The following is a 21,658-nucleotide window of genomic DNA, read 5'->3' on the forward strand; positions in this document are numbered from 1 at the left end:
TGCAAAATTGTTCATCCTTATTATTCCAGCCTCAGCAATTCTGATTTTGCAGGACTGCTTGTTTGAAGTCAATGAAGTTATTCTGTGTTTCCAGCAATGTAACTGAAAACAAAATCTGAACCCATGGATTTACGTTGGTAACTTGTCTTCTGATCTGTTTAATTCTTGGGTTTGTTGATATCTCTATTTGCTGTTAGTCTTAGATGTGTCACTAACCTCCAAATCAGTCTCTACCCTGGCTGAGTAGCAGATTCAGATCACTTTTCACTCTGTAAATGCTATCTCATACAAAAATATATTTCCCTCTTTTCATCAGAGGAAACAGTAACTTTCTACATGTATTTAAACCAACAGAATTCCATCATCATGTAATGGCAAAAGCTGGCTCATCTTTAAGAACAATATAAGCCCTGCCTCCAGAACCACTTTGCACTAGTAGACGTCAGTCAGGGATAGGTACAGAACATCTTGCACAAGCATAAAATGCTTCTCCCCATAGACCTAATAACATTGTAGTCTTGAATAAGAGGCACACAAAGTACATTGAAGTGGTTGGCCCATCTCTGCTTTACTTGCATGTTCTTATTATTGCTTTGAGCTCACAAATTGGAGCAGTAAACATAAAGAAGTTGCCAAAAGATGCTAACATATATTCAGTTATTTTACACTGTATTTTTAATTAAGGTGCTTTCCAATTGGAACATGAGTTTGAGCTCTAATATCTCCTCATCCACCTCTTCCTCTCCCCTATGTACACATATCATGCACTTTGTTAAGAGCTCATTCAGAATGTGCTCAAGACACAATGAGTTCCTTCTGCTTTCAGCAGCCTTATTGGTTCCTTATCTTGGCTCAATTCTATTTTTTTTGTTGTTGATTTGTTGTTGATGGTATATTTTTATACGCATATCATGGTCAGCCCAAGAAGCTAACATTAGCAATTCCCTCTTTTATTCATTGCATCACATCTAAAATACTGCAATACTTGAGATCACACACTATCCTACAGTAGCCAAAGGGGCTCCATGCAGATACGAGGATCAGTCCACACTCAACAAGTTGGAGGGTCAAAGCCTTAGACAGCAAACTCTTTGAAGCAGTGATTGTGTCATGTCTTTTTATTTGCTATGTTTGCATAGATTCTAAGGCCAGAAAGGACCACTGTGATCTTCTAGTCTTATCGCCTGTATACCATAGGCCCTAGCAATTCTCCAAAACAATTCCTGGAGCAGAGCTTTCAGAAAAACATCCAATCTTGATTTAAAAAATTTCAGTGACAGAGAATCCCCTACAACCCTTGGTAAATTGTTCCAATGATTAATTACTGTCACCATTAAAAATGCACATCTTATTTCCTGTCTGAATTTGTTTAGCTTCAACTCCCAGACAATGTTATATTTTTCTTGGCTAGATAGAAGAGCCCATTATTAAATATTAGTTCCATGTAGGAATTTAGAAACTGTAAGCAAATCACCTATTAATCTTCTCTTTGTTAAAATAAATAGATTGAGCTCCTTGAGTCAATCACTACAAGGCATGGTTTCTAATCCTTTAATCATTCTCATGCCTCTTCTCTGAACGGTCACCAATCAATCAACATCTTTCTTGAATTGTGATGCAGTATTTCAGTAATGGTCACACTTTGTAACCAAATACAGAGGTAAAATAATTTCTCTGCTCCTACTTGAGACTCCTGTTTAGCTTGCATTAGCTCTTTTGGCCACAGTGTCACACTGGGAGCTCATGTTCAGATGATTATTCACCCACACCCCAAATCTTTTTTGGAGTCACTGCTCCCAAGGATAAAGTCCCCCATCCTGTTAATATGGTGTTATTTTGTTCCCAGATGTATACATTTATATTTAGCCAGGTTAGTGTTGTCAGTACCCAATTTACCAAGCAATCTAGATTGCTCTGAATCAGTGACCTATCTTCTTCATTATTTACCACTCCCCCAATTTTTGTGTGAGCTGCAGACTTTATCAGTGATGATTTCATGTTTTCTTCCAGGTCATTCATAAAGATGTTAAATAGCTAATGGCCAAGAACTGCGTCTAGAGGTACTCTACTTGAAACAGACCAGCTCAGTGACGAATCCTGTTAACAGTGAAATTTTGAGACCTATCAGTTAGTCAGTTTTTAATCCATTTAATGTGTGCCATGTTAATTTTATATTGTTCTAGTTTTTTAATCAAAATGTTGTGTGCTACCAAGTCAGTGTATTATGTCAACATAATTACCTTCGTCAACCCAATTTGTAAACTCATCAAAAAAAGCAAACAAGTTAGTGTGTCAGAATCTAGTTTCATCAAACCCATGCTAATTTACCTTAATTACATTACCCTCCTTTAGTTCATTATTAATCGAGCCCAGTATCAGCCTTTTCATTAGCTTGCCTGGGATCAATGTCAGGCTGACAGGCCTTTAATTACCAAGGTCATCCTGTTTACCCATTTCTAAAATTAGCACAACATTTGCTTTCTTGCAGTCTTCTGGAATTTCCCCAGTGTTCCAAGACTTATTGAAAATCAACATTTCTGGTCCAGCGAGCTCCTCAGACAACTCTTTTAAACCTCTCAGAGGAAGCTATCTGGACCCGCTAATTTAAAAATGTCTAGCTTTAGTAGTGCCTGTTTACCATCCTCCAGACACACAGGTGGAATGGACAGGGTATTATTATCACCATATGATGAGATTATGTAATCTGTTTTTTCCCCAAACACAGAACAGAAATATTTATTGAACACCTCTGCCTTTTCGGCATTATTGATAATTCTGCCATTTCCATCTAGCAATGAACCAATACCATTGTCAGAATTCTTTTTGTTCCTAATATATTTTAAAAATTCCTTTTTATTGTCCTTAACTCTGCTGGTCATAATTTCTCCTTGTATCTTAAAGCTGCCTTCAGGTCCCCTCTACACCAGGCCTGCTTTTAAACCAGCACTACTTTCTCATTGGTGGGATTGTGGCTTTTTGGCCATCTGGTAAGATGTTCTTCAATGATTCTCCATTATCATTGACATTTTTCTGATTAAAATCATCCTCCCAGTGGGTTTGGCTGTTAATTGTTTTCTGCTTTGTGAATCCCATTAACAGTGAAATTTTGAGACCTATCAGTTAGTCAGTTTTTAATCCATTTAATGCGTGCCATGTTAATTTTATATTGTTCTAGTTTTTTAATCAAAATGTTGTGTGCTACCAAGTCAGTGTATTATGTCAACGTAATTACTTTCATCAACCCAATTTGTAAACTCATAAAAAAAAAGCAAAAAAAAAAACTGGCCTTATTTAAGTATCGTGTATGTGTGTATATATAATTACTCATTTGGACTTTATTTTGCTTGCACATTATAATTATGACCAGGTCATGATCGCTTGTTCCTAAGCTACCATTAACTTTTGATTTCTATGAAAAACAGTTCCTCTTTATTTGTTAGGACAAGTCTAACATAGAATTCTCCTGTGTTGGCTGCAACATTTTTTGAGTTAGGAAATTGTCATCTATAACATTTAAAAATTCCAAGGATGTTTTAGTATTGGCAGCATGAGACCTCCGGCATATGTCACTCAAATTGAAGTTCCCCATGATCACATTTTCCCTCCCACCTAAACTTTGTAGATAGGTGCGTAAGGAGATAGTCATTCTGTTCTCTAGTGTGATTTTTGTGACCAGACATCCTGATAAAATCGGGATTGTCCCGATATTTAGTTTTTTGTTCCATGTCCTGACCGATGTATGGTCATGATGTCATTTGTCCCAATATTTTGGTGCGGGGCTGGAGTGGATTGGTCACCCTAGCAGGCTCTAGCAGGCTCTGGCAGGCTCACCATGCAGCTCCTGGGAAGTGGCCAGCAGGACCCTGTAGCCTGTAGGCACTGGGGCATCCAGCGGGGTCTCCGCATGCTGCGCCCACCACCAGCGCCAGCTCCGTCGCGGCCAATGGGAACTGCAGCTATAGGGCCCACGGGGGTGCAGGCGTGGGCAGCACGCAGAGTCCCCTGGCTGCCCCTACCCTAGAAGCCAGAGGGACCTGCTGGCCAGTTCTCCAGAGCTGCCCCAGGTAAGTGCTGCTGGGACCCCAACCCCACCCCAGGTGGCTCCTAGGGTCAGGGGCAGTGAGGGGGATCTGTGTGCTGCCTGCACCATGCAAGCCCTGCCCCCACAGCTCCCATTGGCACAGTTCCAGCCAATGGGAGCGGCAGAGCTGGCGCTTGTGGCAGGTGCAGCACATGGAGACACCCCCCCATGGCCACCCCTGACCCTAGGACTCAGAGGGACCTGCCAGCAGCTTCCCGGAAGCCGCCCCAGGTAAGCATAGCTGGGACAATGCACCTGCAGTTCCTCCCCCTGCCCCAGCCCTCCAGTGAGGAGGCAAGCAGCAGGCAGGGGGCCAGCCAGGGGCAATGGAGCATGCATGACATGATCAGATGCATACTGGGCCACTTGGCCCTGTGCAGCCAGTGTGCCCCTTCCTGTATGGGGGCGGGCCTATGCTGCACCACACAGCTCCTTCACCCGACCCTCCAGGATCTGCTATGCCCAATGTCCCCTGGACCCACTATGCTCAGCATGCCTCCCATAGCCCTTTCAATACAACACAAATGTTCAGTGCACTGCAAATCACCACTGCTGCCCAGTACACTCCCTGCCCCCACAGCCCCACCACAACTGCCCAGCACTCCACAAAACCCACTCACTCCCTAGTTCCCCAGCACACACAGATCTCCCCCTCACTTCATCGGATGAAGTGAGCTGTAGCTCACGAAAGCTTATGCTCAAATAAATTTGTTAGTCTCTAAGGTGCCACAAGTACTCCTTTTCTTTTTGCGAATACAGACTAATATGGCTGCTACTCTGAAACCTGTCACAACTACATAGTGCCCCACACAAATCCACACCCCCAAAACACACAAATCGCCCCACTGCCCAGCATCCTCCACCACCTCACAGCCCAGTGCCCTACTGCCAACCTCCTAGCCACTCACTCCCCCATGACCTGCCCCCTCCCCTGGTCACACTCACTGGCCCTGCTGGGAGGTCAGATGACTGTCAGCTGGGCTGAGCCAGCAGCGAAGCCAGGGCTGGAGCTGGGATCATGAGCCCCTGCCCCATGGCTTCAACCGGGGGCTGGACCAGGGCCCCGTGGCTTCTGCCGGGGGCTGGAGCTGGGGCCATGAACCCCATGCAAGGGCTGCAACAGGTGCCATATGCCCTTCTCTTCCCTTGCAGCTTCCTAGGGCTGTGCGTCCCCCTCCCCCATGGCTCTGGTCGGGGCTGTGTATCTATAGCTGCCTCTACCCCCACCCCCCATTGTGTCCTGATACTTTACTCTTATGATCTGGTCACCCTATATATAGCAGACATCAACTAGTACCCCATCTTGTGCTATATCTGTTAGGACATTAACCCATAAGCATTCAAAATCATTTTCCTTTGAGTTATCCGTGACTTGGAAACAGGTAATACCATTTTGACTTACAGTGCCACTCCCCCTCCCCTTTTACCCACTCGATCCTTCCTAACTAGCATATAACCATTGATTTGAACATTCCAATTGTGCGAATCATCCCACCATTTCCATAATATCACGTAGATTGAATTTATGCTCATAAATGAGCAATTCCAATTCCTCTTGTTTGTTACCCAGGCTTCTAGTATTTGTGAATAGTCAATTCAAGAATTTCTTCTCTTTTTGTCGTTTGGTTCCTCGATTAATTTTGTTCTCAACATCTCAATTTTGTGCTCACTGAGTTCTCAGATCATCCCTCTTTTTACCCTTCCCTTTTGCTATTAATTTAACCCCCACCTGACTGCTCTAGCCAGCCTGTCCCTGAGGAAATTAGTCCCCCTTCTACTGAGGTGGAAGCCATCCAAACTATACAGCCCTCTCTCCCCAAAGAAGATGGACCAGCGTTCCACAAAACCATAGTCCCGTACCCTTCACCATTTACCTAGCCAGAATCTTCGGCCTTCTGTCTTCCTTTGCTAGAGAGACAGGAAAGCTCTCAGAGAAGGTTGCTTGGATGATAACTGCCTAGCACATATTTGGACCCAATGCATAATAAGTTTATTTTTATATGTGATCCTGGAGGATCTAGTTTGTCAGAGTATGATTGGTCCTCTTCTACTTATTCAAATATATTTTTATTATTTCACAGGCTTTTATTATTCTTTGTAACATGAACTTTTCCACTGACCTCAAAAGAAATTATGTCCACTAAACATACTAACAGGAGTAATCAATAAGAAACTGTGAATGATTTTTTTAATACAGTTATCAAGATTATTGATCTTACAGGTATTTGAAGCATTTAATACTCAGGATTGACAGTCTTTTTCAGCACAAAATCAATTGTGAAAGTTTCTAAAACCATAACAGCCACAGCAATTGGGTTGAACATTCAATTTTTCCCCTACAAGTTTTAAAATAAGTTTATGCACTCTAAGGAGAAGAAAGAAACAGGAAGCGTAAAGGGGTTTCTGAATACATTAGTAATACGTCAAAGACATAGCTGACAATCTTTTGCAAACCATTATTATATAGAGTCACACATAGGTGAGTATTCTTGGCTAGCAGTTTGTGGTGGGGAGATAACAAAAGGCTTTAACAAACCTTTACAGTTTGTCCATCACTCACTGAAAATACTGAGATGATCTGCAAGCTTGTCAGCCTCTCTAAGGCATATCTATGTGCAGTCAAAACCAAATTTTATCATTACGGTTGCCAGGAACCAAAGATGATAATAACAATGCCAGTAATACTAAAACCTTAAGTTAAACCCCTCATTTGTAGCGATACTCTAAGTGCTGTGCATTTAGTAGCACTGCTCTTAGCCAAGTAGGTGCTACAGAACAACAGCTATGACAATTTCTTGCTTTAGTAGATGGTCCTGGGTCAAACCTTCATGATCCTGAGTAAGAACCTCATCCAGTACTGCTGGCAAATCTCCCACTGATCAGGTTCTAAGGGTCCCATGGTCCCCTCCACCTGACTGGCAATAAGCAAGGGTGCAGCTCTTATGCTTTATTAATTCCTGCTGCATGCCTGACACCACCATCCTTGAGAGGGGTACTGCATAAGCTGGGTGGTCAGCTGCTACATGGTACCTTGGGTTGCTGTGCTACTAGAGAGGTGGAGGAGTCCTGTTAGCACAACTGTGCGAACTGTCACATTGGCCTGGTTTATACTAAAGAAATTAAACCAGTTATAACCCTTAGAATGTTTGCAGAATGCTGCATATACATAGAGAAATACCCCAACCAGCGTAATACTCAGCTAGATGAGGTTATCTTTTAGCAGGGTTAATAACTATTTAAAGCTTAAGTAGTTCAGTGTCAGTGTGGATACAGACAAGCTGTAACAATTTAACTAGGCTTCCCCACTACTGTCTCACAGTGCACATGTGTGGCCTTGCAACATCACCTAAAATGTATGGCCAGGTTTATTTGAAATGGTTTAAGACAGCACTAGTGTGTACAAGGAGAAAAACATAAACCCACTCAGCATGGCAAGTGTGGATACACTGAATGTTTTCCACTTCAAGTGGTTCAGTGTATCCAGTACAATCACAACCAAGTCAGTTCTCTAGTGGAGCCAAGGTCATAATGGCTAGGAGTTTCATTTCAGCAATCAAGATCTGAGAGTATGACATACTCCTGCTCTATCTGCATCCTGCATAGTCACCATGAAATGGTATAATATGACCCTAAGGCTATGTCTTTACAACCCATGGAAGCAAGTTTCCCTAGGCTTTAGATGCCGAGCTTCAGCCTGAGCCACAACTTCAAAGTGCTGTCTAAGAAGCTCTTTGTAGAGTGCTAATGGGAGCCTTGCTGGCCCGAGTCTGTCAGCCCACACTAGGAGGCTCGCTTCCCACTGACTGAATGATACATTGACAACTAATTTACTAGCACAGATATTCATGCTATTTTCACAGCATTAGACCAGTCTTGTGCTGGGCTGCTCTTTGCCTGATAATTTCCCTTCAGACTTTTAGAATGACAGCCAGCTCCTGCAATCTCATGCAGATCTCTTGGCAAAGCCAAACAGTTGTAGCCATACAGTGGCTTTCTTATTGGTATTCTTTAAACCTGAAGGCCTCGTGTAACGCCGACAGACCTCATCGTCGGTGGGCGGGATCGAATCTGGGACCTCTGAAGCTTTGTGCATGAGCCTCTACCATCTGAGCTTAAAGCCAACTGGTTGGTAGCTAAAGCTGTAGCGCAAACTCATTAATCTCAGAAAGAAAAGGAGTACTTGTGGCACCTTAGAGACTAACAAATTTATTTGAGCATAAGCTTTTGTGAGCTACAGCTCACTTCATTGGATGCATTCGATGAAGTGAGCTGTAGCTCACAAAAGCTTATGCTCAAATATATTTGTTAGTCTCTAAGGTGCCACAAGTACTTCTTTTCTTTTTGAGGATACAGACTAACACGGCTGATACTCTGAAACCTGTCATTAATGTCACTGTCTCTGTCTCTCTCTAAGTGGTCTTGGTGCCACTAGATGGGAAAGAACACCAGACCCAGAAGTTGTGGGGGTTACACTTGGGTAAATCAATAACCTACAGCGGGATCTTCAATTAGGCAGCTGAAGCCATGTTGAATATATAAAAACTGCTTTTATTATATATTATTATTTAGGAGTTTCAGCTACTATACAGGCTGGCCTTGAATTAATGCTACATTTGTTCACATCATTTTAATACTACATTGGGACAAGGAAGAAACTCAAACCCTAATCTTAGCTAGTTTATTAGTGGTGCTGTGGATTATGAGACACATTTTGAGAACATGCACATAAATTGTATCCAGAAAGTACTTTCACCTACTGATAAGCACCTTATTGCAGGACAACATATGCTATATGGATAACTGTATGACAAACAAGTATTCACATGCACATGTACCCAAATTTTCCAGTGGGTTCACTTTAGGACTTTTTTTTAATAGCCCTAATTGTGTAAATACAGGTAGCAAATTTCATAAATATTTTGTATGTGGTGCTTCTTTCATCTCATAGGAGTATAGTACCTGTATGGAACTGTTTTTTATCATTATTTTAGACTGTAAATAGTCACATTTCCAAGCACATTTAGCCATTCATTATTACCATGTTTTTTTAAACAGGATTTAAATAAAAGAAAATACCACACGTTTCATTAAAATTGTATACATTTTTAAAGTAATCATCATTGTATCACTTACAGTCTTTCTTTTGGATGACACTGTTTATTGAAAGACATCATTTGTATTAAATACACTGTAGTACAAGAGATTTCCCATGTCATGTTGACAGAAGCTGGTCACATGATTCACAAACAAATCTTTTAACACTGATACTCGGGCATCACTTCAAAATCAGCCAAGATGCAATGGATCTTTTAAAGCAATGAATTTCTACAACAAACTGCAAAACAAGAACCACTAAATATCTGCACAGAGACATCACAGTGAAAAAGAAAAAGAAAGGAGAAAGATAGCTGTAAACACCAGGTCACAGTTTTAGTGACAAATATAGAGATTTATATTTATATGTAGGTATCTCCCTCTCTCTCTCTCCCTCTCTCTCTCGAGAGTGGTATCTAGAAATACATATATATAAATATATATATGAAGTATAGGTAGAGAGCAGGGCTGGGACAAATATTTCATAATAAATTGAATTTTTCTCTATTGGTGATGACAGGTTTCAGAGTAGTAGCCGTGTTAGTCTGTATTCGCAAAAGGAAAACGAGGACTTGTGACACCTTAGAGACTAACATCCGATGAAGTGAGCTGTAACTCATGAAAGCTTATGCTCAAATAAATTTGTTAGTCTCTAAAGTGCCGCAAGTCCTCCTTTTTCTATTGGTGATGTAATTAAATATCCATACTGAATTGAATTACTTGTATATAAAATTCTCAGCTGCTTGTTCAACATTTGTTTTTCTTTAAGTTACAGAACAATATATATAAGCTGCAAGATATAGGTCTCTGAAAGATTTAATTTGATTTTTGTTCTCTTATGCCTTCCTGTCAAACAGCCTTGCTAGAAGCAGCTTCTGCTATGCTTGCCCAAAGTATTCTGTGTTTATAAAATACATTTCAGCTAATCTTCACTCAGAACTTTTTAAAGAAAACAAAAAAAAAATACATAGACCTGGCCTAGAATGCATAGACAAGAAAATAATATACCCATCATTTCCCATTTCTTCTCCTGAGACATACTTTAAAAAGATGGCAAAATAGTCACTTGGTTGCTGTTGTGAAATTCACAGTGTTTTCCCTGCAACATTGTAGACATTTTTTTGCTTCATATTTGTGATGAATGTAGCAAAAAATAAAAAATAAAATAAAGTAAATTTAACTAAGGCTCTTCAAGGATCTCTTGACTCAGAGCAGCAGTGGTTCATCCCAGCCCTGACAACAAGAAAATACAGCTTCCTGTGCTATCAAAACCTTCATCTTCAACCAGAAACCCCAACCCCCCTTTCCACCCCCACATTCTTACAACAATATTTGAATTTCTTTTACAGGCTGTACCAACCTGGAGACAGTCTTGTTATTACACATATGCACTGTAACTTAGTCAGCCAGCGTTCACTTTATTGGGGTGTTTCTTTTATCTTTAAAGTGTTCTGTGAAAGTCTATATCAAGCACAACAAAAATATCGCCAAAGAGCAGAGAGAGAGAGAGAGAGAGAGAGAAGTAATTTATTGAACAGTAGACAATATATAAATATATTGGTTTATAAATCAAAATGAATGAACTCCTATGTAAAAAGAAGTTCCATCATGCATCATGGGGTTGCTTTACAAATACTGTTCGCTACAGCAGGTTGCTGAGTTCTGCAGATTTACTGAGGGTAAAGGAGAGAATGTGGGAAATTCCCAATACTAGCTGCTGCTATTATTACTGCAAGGTTTTGGAGTTCTCATCATTGTTCTACCAGTTGTGTTGCAGTCTGAAAATTCCAGCTCATTCTTGGAATTATTTTGTAACTGAAGAGAAGTGCAAAATACCATTGGAGCTGTAGTGCTGCTGTTGATCAATACAACAATAATAGCACAAAACCAGAAATTATTTTAAACCAACTTTCTTCTAGGAAGTTTGAAGCCAATCTGTTCATTTCTCTGTGAGAAATCAATGAATATTAGACAATAACGGAGGGACTGCTTTTATACAATCATTTGGAAAAAAATGTTGATTGTTAAAAATATCTGTGGCATTTTAGTACTTCCTCCACACATACGGAACTGCATTCACATAAAAAGTTAAATCTTATAAACATAGAAAAAGAAAAATAAAAGGAAAAAAGGATTTGGGTTATTTAGTGAACTTTATTAATAACACTGTACCCTAATTATCATGTTAGAATATATGTATATGTAAATTTATACATATACACACAAGCACACATACTGTATATGCATGTCTGCATATGTATAAATCAAATATTTATAACACACATATACATATATGTATATACCATGTATATATAAACACCCTATGTAAACACACACACACACACACACATATATATATATATATATGTGTATATATATATATATATATATGATCGGTTTGTAGCATAGTCCAGATTTTGTAATGAGCCTGATTGTCATATTTTCTCAGTGTACAAGATTTAGCTGAAGTTGTAAGCATGACAAATATCTATACATACACTCACCCCTCATTGCCATTTGAACATACTTCTTTTTCTCTTTTCCACTCATTTTGCTACACTTACACACCTTCTTATGAATAAATGCAAAAACTGGGTTAGCTTTAGTTAATAGCTAATCTACACTAATTATAGCTTTTATGGACTACTGTTCACATGTGTGATATAGGCCAAGTTTATCCATATTTTTGGCTCTATAGAACATTTGGTCCTTTAAGTTTGACATACTGATGTGCTGTTGCACAGTGTATTCTAACGCACTATATTTTCCCCATACATGACTCTAGTATGCTCTTTTAGTAATGAAAAAAGGATGCCACTAGATCAAATTGTATTTTTTCCCTTCATTTTTAGTATACATTCCATCAGTTCTTGCAAAACCTACCTGTTTGCTTTCAGGTTTGGGTCATTGCTCAGAGAGAACAATATCCTGGAGACAAAAAGGATACATTTTTCTAAAGGGCATAAGGAACTATGACAGAATACAACAGGTAGGAGTTTTGTACCACCCTTCCCAAACACACAACCCTTCTCTCCTCACACTAAAAGTGTAGTCTCAGTGGACTTCGACACTTTACATTTTCTTTTCCACTTTCTGTTATATTGAAACTGAATTTCTTAAAAACATAAAACTCAGGCCCTCAAGAGAATGGGTTTCCCTGAATGTTCAATCTTTTTTTAACAGAGCTATTGCTATTCAAACTTCTAAGACAGCCCAGATAAAATCTTAAAGCCTATTTTGTATGAGTCTTCCTCTGGCTTTTTTTTTTTAATTTCCAGTTTTAGTGGTTCAGAAATAACATCTGGTTTATTAGAGAAATACTGCATATGGCTTTATAGTTACATTGTTAAGTTTATTTTTAATGCTTTTTTTCACTAACATAGAGGAGGGTTCAACTCCATCACTGTCCTGTCAATTGTTTTATTTCTGAAAATGTTCAAAATCTCTGTGAACTGGCTTTAAAAGCCACTGAAGGAAGAAAGAAAGTACTTTAATAAATAACATATGCAAGGAAATTATATATTAAAATATTATGGGAACATTTACAAAAATAAAATGCTTAATGTATTAAATAAAATAACCACAACACAAAGATGAAGAACTACTACTACTCTTTCATCTGGCTCATAATTTTTTTTTTTAAAAAAGGACAATTTTTTTGCAGCAAAGCCCCCTCACAGAGGGTGGCAAATGTTCTTGAGGAACAGGTAAGATTTATTTCCATTTGTAAGAGTTCATAAGAAAAATAATCCTAAATCTAAATTTTAAATCTTCAGCATCTGTTTGAAAAATAAACATAGATGCCCATGCACTTGCCATCAGCACAGTGGCCATGCATATACTGTATGCACACAATGCCTTTCCAACAAGATATAAATAAATTACAGAACAGTGGATGCTGGGAATGACACAACTATATCAACCAGAAATTGGTGCTGAACTCAGGGTCTGTATGCTATGAATGTCAAGTGATAACCACAGGATCACATCTAGCTGTCTCCAGGGACTTAATTCTATCACCCCTGCCATGGCTCAAACATAATCTACTATTTCCATGTTTTAGATTATTTGCGTAGTATCATATCTGTAATAATGTAAAGACATCTGAATGTAGCTAATGACCTCCATTAGCTCCCTCTAATTAAATATATGTTATACCTTTATGGATTTGCTATTCCTATCAAGGTGTACAACAAGATGAGCAATAGTTTCTGCACAAAGGGCATTAATCGACGAAGACCATGCACAATTTTGCTTGCACAGTGAAAAACTGGGAATGGAGAAGGAGAGCAGTAGGAATATGCTGCCTGACAAGCACAGTATCTACAGCTTGCCTCAGCATCTACAACTTGTCCTGCCTGATCAAAGTCCTCAGATTCAACACTTGACCCTGAAATGCATACTGTACGTTAATCAGCCTAGCTTCAGCTTGTATTACCAAAGGCTAGCTGGAGAACACTTTTATACCAGTGCTATCACAATATCCTACTCTAAGACAAGTTGAGGGATTGTATTCAGCTTATCATAGTGTTTTGTAATCTAGTGCAATGCAGGCAGCATCTTTTTTCTTTTTACTATAGATCCATTGTACTGGATCTGGTGATGAAAAGTGCTAACTAAGCACAATCTTTAAACAATCCATTTACTCCTCAGACAGGCTCCCAGAGGAAAGCACAGAATCCTTTCCTTCCATTATATCATTGAGCAGGGTTGGATGCCATCTGATCCCATGGTTCCTCCATATAGTGGATCACACAACGCCGTTTTTTTTTCTATCTGGCTTTATCTTAACTAGAAATAAGCTTCCCATAGAGAACACCAATCTTCTTTTTCCACCCACACGCCGAAGCAAAAAAAGTAGAGGTGAATCAAGAGAAACTCCCAGTATCTGTACAGCAGAAGTCACAAAGTTCGAGTCAAATATTTTTTTCCCTTTTTTCATCCACATCAAAGGCATGAATACAACAAGGCATTGTTAGTTGTGGGCAATCTGGAGTGTCTGCTGATATAACAGATCAGGTTTTTAAGGCCTTTGTCTATGCAGAGTTACAATAACGCAGAAGCCAGATTGAATAGAAGGAGAGAGAAAAAATGAGAGAAAGAGAAAGAGAAAAGAGATACATTTCAACAATGTCAAAAAAGTCAATACTCTGTCTAAAGATGGAGAAGTGCACATTGCTTGCCCTTTGAAAGCTTCTCCACATCTTTGTCATTACTACTGTCAGAGTTAAGAACATATTTTGATGGAGTTCAGCGGCCGTTGAACACATTCATTCACGCAGCCCATAAGAGGAAATGCTAGGAGGCTCTAGCCTAGAATATCCAGGTACACTGGAGAAGCCTTGGCCAAGTTCTGAAGGAGGGAATGGATTTCTTTGATGTTGAGCCTCATGTGAGGCTCCCGTTGCCAACAACCCAGCATCAAGTCATACACTTCCTTTGGGCACGTGCGAGGTCGCTGCAGAACTCGGCCCTGAGTGATGCACTCGATCACCTAGTGAGAGAGCAAAGAAAGAATCAATGGAACAATAGCTAGGCACTAGCCTGCCTTAGCTGGGCAGCACCACCGACGGGATTTTGAACGTCCCGGTTGGCGGTGCTGACCAGAGCCGCTAGGGTCCCTGGGTGCTAGCAAAGTGACCCAGTGCCTTACATACCACGACCTAGTACTGGGTCACAACCCGAATTTTGAAAAACACTGGCTTAAACCACTTTCAAAGTGACATCAGCTAAACCAGAAAAAGACAATCTGGAATAAGAGGGTCCTCGTGGGGTGTGACACTGATATAGCTATAGCAGTTTAAATTCATACTTTGCCTAATACTAGTACAATTTTCCTCTGTAGATAAGCCCTGAGTGTGAGTGAATTTATTTCTTATGAAAGGGGCTAAACTGGCAGCCCTGTAGATTGAAATTCTCTGTCTACAGAACAGGTAAATCATGGGCAACAATGGTATAAGCTTCCCAAATCTGTTCCATCAACCTTCCAAAATCCTAACTTGGAGGGACCAATGCCCTTCACCCTACTTAACAGGGTAATTCATTCTAAGGGTTTAAGTTCAGCTCCCACACCCACATAAGCCTCTGTTGAGACTGAGCACAAGTACCCTAACTATTGGCAATTGTGGTAGGGGTTGTGATACAGACTCCATACCCCTCTCTGACTCTGAACTATCCCCTCCCACATGCTCATAGAGGCATCACTGTGGCAGGTGGTCAGCGACTGGAGATATAAGGGGTCATCCCTGGCAGAGTTTTCCTGAGCTTCAAAGGACTTCCAGATCCCTTCAGTTTGTTATAGACTGGGGTGGGACAGCAGCATTGTTCTTGAGTCACTTACCCACACTGGTTGATACCTATAATAGAGACTGCCAGAGGTTGGGCTGAAGATACTCCAGCCCCTTTCCTTTGCAGGACTGCAACACTTGTCACCTCAGTTTTTTCTTCATACCCCAGGCAGGTTCCAGCCTACCCCACAACCTTCTCATATTCTACTTGGATAACACCCTTCTCTCTTAGTGGGAAAAATTAAAAAAGCCAGAGAAAAATGGATCCAAAACACGACACTTGTGGTAATACCATAAGTGTCGGCAAGTATATAGTGATTTTTATAGTAAATAACATTGCAACTTGTGTGCTATCCTTTCCAATCAGAGAGTGATTCCCTTGTGGAATTCATATCTTTAGTTAAACTCCACCATCTCAAGCACATTTTGTTATCCAGTGCATTATACACACCTCATTGTTTGAAAGCTGATACCATGGCTGTTTGCCATAGGTGAAGATTTCCCATAAAACGACCCCCAAGCTCCAGACATCACTTTCTGTGGTGAACTTCCTGTACATGATACTCTCAGGAGGCATCCAGCGAATGGGCAACATGGTGTGACCACCAACCTGATGGAAAAGAACAAACTTGTTTAAAATAATTCCTATGGGTTCCTTGTGAAGATGTGCACAATGGATGCCAAACTGAGGGAGTGGATATTGATATTTTGTATTTGTGCCCATTAACTTTAAAGAGCTCGTAAGAACAAATTAGCAAGATACTACTTCCTATTATCATAAATTCATCTCTTAATCAATGCAAATAGATGGCAATCACTACCAAGATTGATTTCTCAATTTTGTGGTACCTTCAAAGAAATTATTTCTGAATTATATACTGGTTTTTTGGACTTATTTAACACCTTCTATCCAAGGGACTCAAAGCACTACAGAACAAAACCTAACAACACCCTAAATATTCACACTCATTTTACAACACAGAGAGACTAAGGTATCATGTAATGAGTTCTATGCAGACATTGCCCCATCCTGCACTGAACCTCATTGACTTCAAGTGAGCGCCACAGTGGTCTGTCCATATGGAGCTCATTGTAGAAGTAGGGCCAAAGTGATTTATCTCTTAATTCCCAATTCCATGCCTGACCCACAAGACTTCTCCCTTCCTCCTATGAAGAACTGAACGTGACCTGGAAGGGGAGAATTGATATTCACCTATAGAAATCTGCAATTATTCATATATTTGCTTTGACTGTGTTCATGACCTTTCTGTGTTTATAGTTCATAGATATTCCAGTGAATAAGCTTTACTATTCTGGCAAATGAATTTTCCGTGAATATTCTAGTGAAAGGTGCATTCCAGTCAACTAGACTTTAAGAAAAATGAATTTTTAAGTTGAATATTTGCCAAAATTAGAATGTCAAAACGTATAATAACAAACTGTGATTTTCAAATTGCATAAATAACTAAGCAACAACGTGAATTTCCATTTGTAGATTTTACAATTGAATCTGCAATTCAAAACTCATTCTGTTGTTGTTTAACTACATCACCCAATCAATATCATATGACATATCTAATTATGACCTTCATTATGCATCCACCCGAGGTCATTGAAGGACTGGGGATTGACTAATGCCATGTGAATTTTTTAAATATTCACAGTGAATTGCTCATGAATTATTGCAGACCAAAATTTATGCACTGAAGAAATCTACAAATAATTTTCAATAATTAAAATATAAAAGAATTCTGCATCCTGTTTTTAGATAATTTTCTAAGAGAAAAAGGTGCAAATTTTATTGAATGATTTTTTATTACAAATTATTCACTCTCTTCTAGATAGCCTAATCCCCACCCCAACTCTTTTGGATTAACTAATCTTCTTAATAATGATCTGTAGCTATTGGAATCAGACCCTGATTCAGCAAAGTACTTAAGCACATATTGAACTCCTTAGGAGTGCCTTTCTGAATCAAGGCCTGTATGAATATTCACAAAGCATTTTTTATTTTCTTAAACAGATGCACTTTCTTAACACTAGGATCTTCTTTAACTTGATTCTTTTTTTTTAAAGTTTTTATTTTCATTTTCCAATTTATTTATTGCCCCTTGATATGACATTTCAACTTGATCATACAAATTAACAAATCCACTCAAGTACCTTTACAAATGTAACCTAGTGAACTATCGTGATTTGACACTGACTGCTAGAAGCTGGGAGATGGATCACTCAGTAAATTGCCCTGTTCTGTTCACTCCCTCTGAAGCATCTGGCATTGGCCACTGTTGGAAGACAGGAGACTGGGCTAGATGGACCATTAGTCTAATCCAGTATGACCATTTTATGGCATTCTGATTATCTCTGAAATGGAGCTGTTGTAAAAGGCTCTAAGAATATTTTCTTTTTAAAGGACATATAATTTTTTATTAATACATTTTCTCCTGTCCGATTATTTAGTTTATGAAACCACATCAGGACAAATTTTTCACTTTTCAAGATTCTAGTCTTTCAAAAGATCATTCCTCCTTCTGGGACTTTACATAAGTTGTTATAAAAATATTTTCCTTGTTCTGAAGTCAAAACAGCAAATGATATGTGAGCCTAATAAAAGTGCAGTCAGGGTTCAGATTACTTCTAAAGCAATTGGTAAATCTTTTCCCATATATTTGTCAGTGCTTCAGTGTTAGTGCAGCACATCAAAAATACAGTCATCACTGTTAGACAGTGCAATCATGCTGCATACATTGGCATAAAAGACCTACACCATTATTGATTCCATAAAAATACATAGAAGTGCCACAACCTACACAGGCATGTGTTTTATTAATAGGCACTCTTTTGCTGCCCCTCAACCCAGATAATGTGGGTGGAGTGTGTCCACAATTGGTGCTCTAGCACCGACAGTGAGAGCACTGCACCGTGGGTAGCTAGCCCACTGTTCAAATCACTACCTTCTGACACTAGAAGTTCTGGGAATAGATAGCAGTGCATTCTGGGGGTGGGTTCACTGCCCCCATGATGCAGTTTTCTCTGTCCCGTCAATCCATGGGCTTCCGACAATGTTTTGTGCCATTTTTCAACTTCCCCTGTAAACTTGGCACTTGCCATCTCTGCTTGAAAGCATAGATCCTGCGCTGCTCTTCAGTCTTGTAATAAGCATTATGAAGACAACACAGCTGATCCTGCAGTATTTCATGAACTGCAAATCTGAAAATGAACTGGTGGTGCCTGCCCTGTTATGTGCCACTGAAAGAAACAATTCAAGATCACTTTGGCATCCATGGAGCAGCTGCACACAGTGGACCATCATTACTGGGCTTGCGAAACAAGCACCGAGTAGTGGAATTTAATTGTGATGCAGACATTGGATGACGAGCAGTGGCTGCAGAACTTTTGGATGCATAAAACCACCTTCCTGGAACTGTCTGAGGAGCTTGCTCCTGCCCTATGGCACAAGGACACCACAATGAGAGCTGCCCTCACTATGGAAAAGCGAGTGGAGATCGCTGCGTGGAAGCTGGCAACTCCAGACTGCTACCGGTCAGTCGCGAATCAGTTTGGAGTTGGGATGTTCACCGTGGATGTTGCGGTGATGCAAGTGTGCAGGGCCATTAATTGCCTCCTGCTACGAAGGTCTGTGACTCTGGGTGGTGAATAGTGATGGCTTTGCAGCAATGGGATTCCCTAACTGCGGTGGGGGGATAGATGGCATGCATATCCCAGTTTTGACCCCAAGCCATCTTGTGACAGAGTATATCAACAGAAAGGGCTACTACTCTATGGTATTGCAGGTGCTGGTGGATCACCAGAGTCATTTCACTGACATCAGCACACGGTAAGTCAGGGAAGGTGCATGACTAGGGCCCAACCAAATTCACAGCCCATTTTGCTCAATTTCATGGATGTAGGATTTTAAAAATCATAAATTTCATGATTTCAGCTATTTAAATCAGAAATTTAATGGTAACTGTAGGGGTTCTAATCCAAAAAGGAGTTGTGGGGAGGGGGTTGCAAGGTTATTGTAGGGAGGGTTGTGGTACTGCTATCCTTACTTCTGCACTGCTGCTGATGGCGGTGCTGCCTTCAGGGATGGCAGCTGGGAAGCGGAGACTGCTGGCTGGGAGCCCAGCTCTGAAGGCAGAGCCACCACCAACAGCAGTGCAGAAGTAAGAATGGCATAGTATGGTATTACCACCCTTAGTTCTGTGCTGCTGCCTACAGAGCTCGGCCCTCAGTCAGGAGCTCCCACTCTCTGGCTGCCCAGCTCTGAAGGCAGCAGTGTGAAGTAAGGGTGCAATGGTATGGTATTGCCATCCTTACTTCCACACTGTTGCTGGCGAGGCGCTGCCTTCAGAGCTGGGCTGCTGGGCACCAGCTGCCACTCTCCGGCCATTCAGCTCTGAAGGCAGCACAGAAGAAAGGGTGGCAATACTGTGACCCCCCCTAAAATAAGCTTGCGACCCCCCTGCAACTTCCTTTTGGGTCAGGACCTTCAGTTTAAGAAACACTGATCTCCCCGTTGAAATCTGTATAGTATAGGGTAAAAGCACACAAAAGACCAGTTTTCACAGGGGGAGATCAGATTTCACAGTCCGTGATGAGTTTTTCATGGCTGTGAATTTGGTAGATCCCTATGCATGACACGCACATCTTCAGGAACACTGGCCTGTATAGAAAGCTGCATGTAGAGACTTTATTTCCAGACCAGAAGATTCCAATAGAGGTTGTGGAAATGCCCACAGTAATCCAGAATGACCAATGAATGTGCATTTAGCAGATTAAAGGCTCACTGATGCTGCCTTTTTGGCAGGTTAGACCTCTATGAGGAAAATATTTCCATGGTCATAGCAGGCTGTTGTGCTCTGTATAACATTTGTGAAGCCAAGGAGGAAAAGTTTCCCCAGGGGTGGAGAATTGAGGTGGATTGCCTGGTGACTGATTTTGAGCAGCCAGACACCAGGGCTATCAGAGGGGCTCAAAAAGGGGCGGAGGTATTCGAATCAGGAATGCTTTGAAGCAGCATTTTGATAATGAGTCCCAATAATGTGTCTTTCTGTAATGCATTCAGCCAAGCATTGTTTACTTGCCATCTTGAATGATCCCTGTAATGATTCCTGACTGAGCCTTAATTGTAGACTGCAAATATGCCAACTGCCACTGTGTATCAATTTCTGCTGCAACAACTATGTGTAGGACACAAATAAAGAATCATTTAATTTTTAAGACTACATTTTTATTAAACAGCAATACACAGATTTCCATTTCTTACACGGGACATGACACTGAGCAGCATTCTCTCAAATGAGGCTCTCACAGCTGTGTGTAAGTTCAGCTGTCATTATGGTACATGTCCTAGTGCAAGGGGTACTATGATGGGCAGGAAACATGTGAGGAATGTGTGTGGGGAGTTTGGGGAGGGCATGGAATACAGTTCTGTATGGCCTGCAGGGGGGAGTCAAGCATGGATGTATTCCAACTGCAGTGCAATCAGAGACCTGAGCATTTCTGTTTGGTCCTCCATGAGCTTTATCATCTGCTCCTGCTCCTCTATTATCAACACCTGCCCATTTCCTCTCCTGGCTATCCATTCTGAATTTTTCATTTATTGTCTCTCTCCATGTTCTGTGCTCACTATCAGCATGATCAGATAATTGCAACACTTCTTGAAACATGTTCACCTCCTTATCTGTTGGAGGTGCTCTGCTGGTGTGTAGGAGCTGGCCCTCAAGGGCACATCTGCAGAAGCAAAAAAACCTGAACAATACACAGAGTCAATATTGTGAGTGCACTCACAGTCCTGAATCATAAAAGTTACATACGCCTCTTTCACACTTTCTCTTGGCAAGTACGCAGTACAGTGAGAGCACTAAACGTGGTGAGGGGGGAAGGTGCAAGAAGGGATAAAGGGTCTGGGTGGTTTCAGAAGGGGATCACTATATGTGCTTAGGGACACTATTGTGAATACTGGCACTGTTTTCCACAGGCAGGGATGATTGAATCTGATATCTCACTGCTGAGGGTAACAGAGGATGCAAGGGTGCATCTCATGCATGTGTGCAGCTTCAGACTGGATCCGTATGCCACTTGTCTGTTTGCTGCTTTGGTTCCTGCAGAAGTAACTGCTGATTGGTGCGGCAAAGTTTCCTGCAATGGGAAAAATAAAAAAGCAGCTCTGCCAAAGAACTGTCGGCAG

General features: G+C 40.7%; 1 protein-coding gene across 2 annotated transcripts in view; it reads right to left on the reverse strand.

The window, feature by feature from the left end:
* Positions 1–9,222: 9,222 nt before the first annotated feature.
* The window catches only part of NTRK2 (neurotrophic receptor tyrosine kinase 2), a 290,683-nt gene continuing 278,247 nt past the window's right edge, over positions 9,223–21,658 (reverse strand). For both annotated transcript variants that reach the window (XM_038402301.2, XM_038402302.2), the window contains exons 17-18: positions 15,914–16,072; positions 9,223–14,669 (exon numbers count right to left, since the gene is read on the reverse strand). In XM_038402301.2, the coding sequence (XP_038258229.1) occupies positions 14,484–14,669; positions 15,914–16,072 (345 nt within the window). In that variant the 3' untranslated portion in view covers positions 9,223–14,483. The remainder of the gene's footprint in view (positions 14,670–15,913; positions 16,073–21,658) is intronic.

This window comes from Dermochelys coriacea, chromosome 5, assembly GCF_009764565.3.
Source record: "Dermochelys coriacea isolate rDerCor1 chromosome 5, rDerCor1.pri.v4, whole genome shotgun sequence".
Lineage (NCBI taxonomy): Eukaryota > Metazoa > Chordata > Testudines > Dermochelyidae > Dermochelys > Dermochelys coriacea.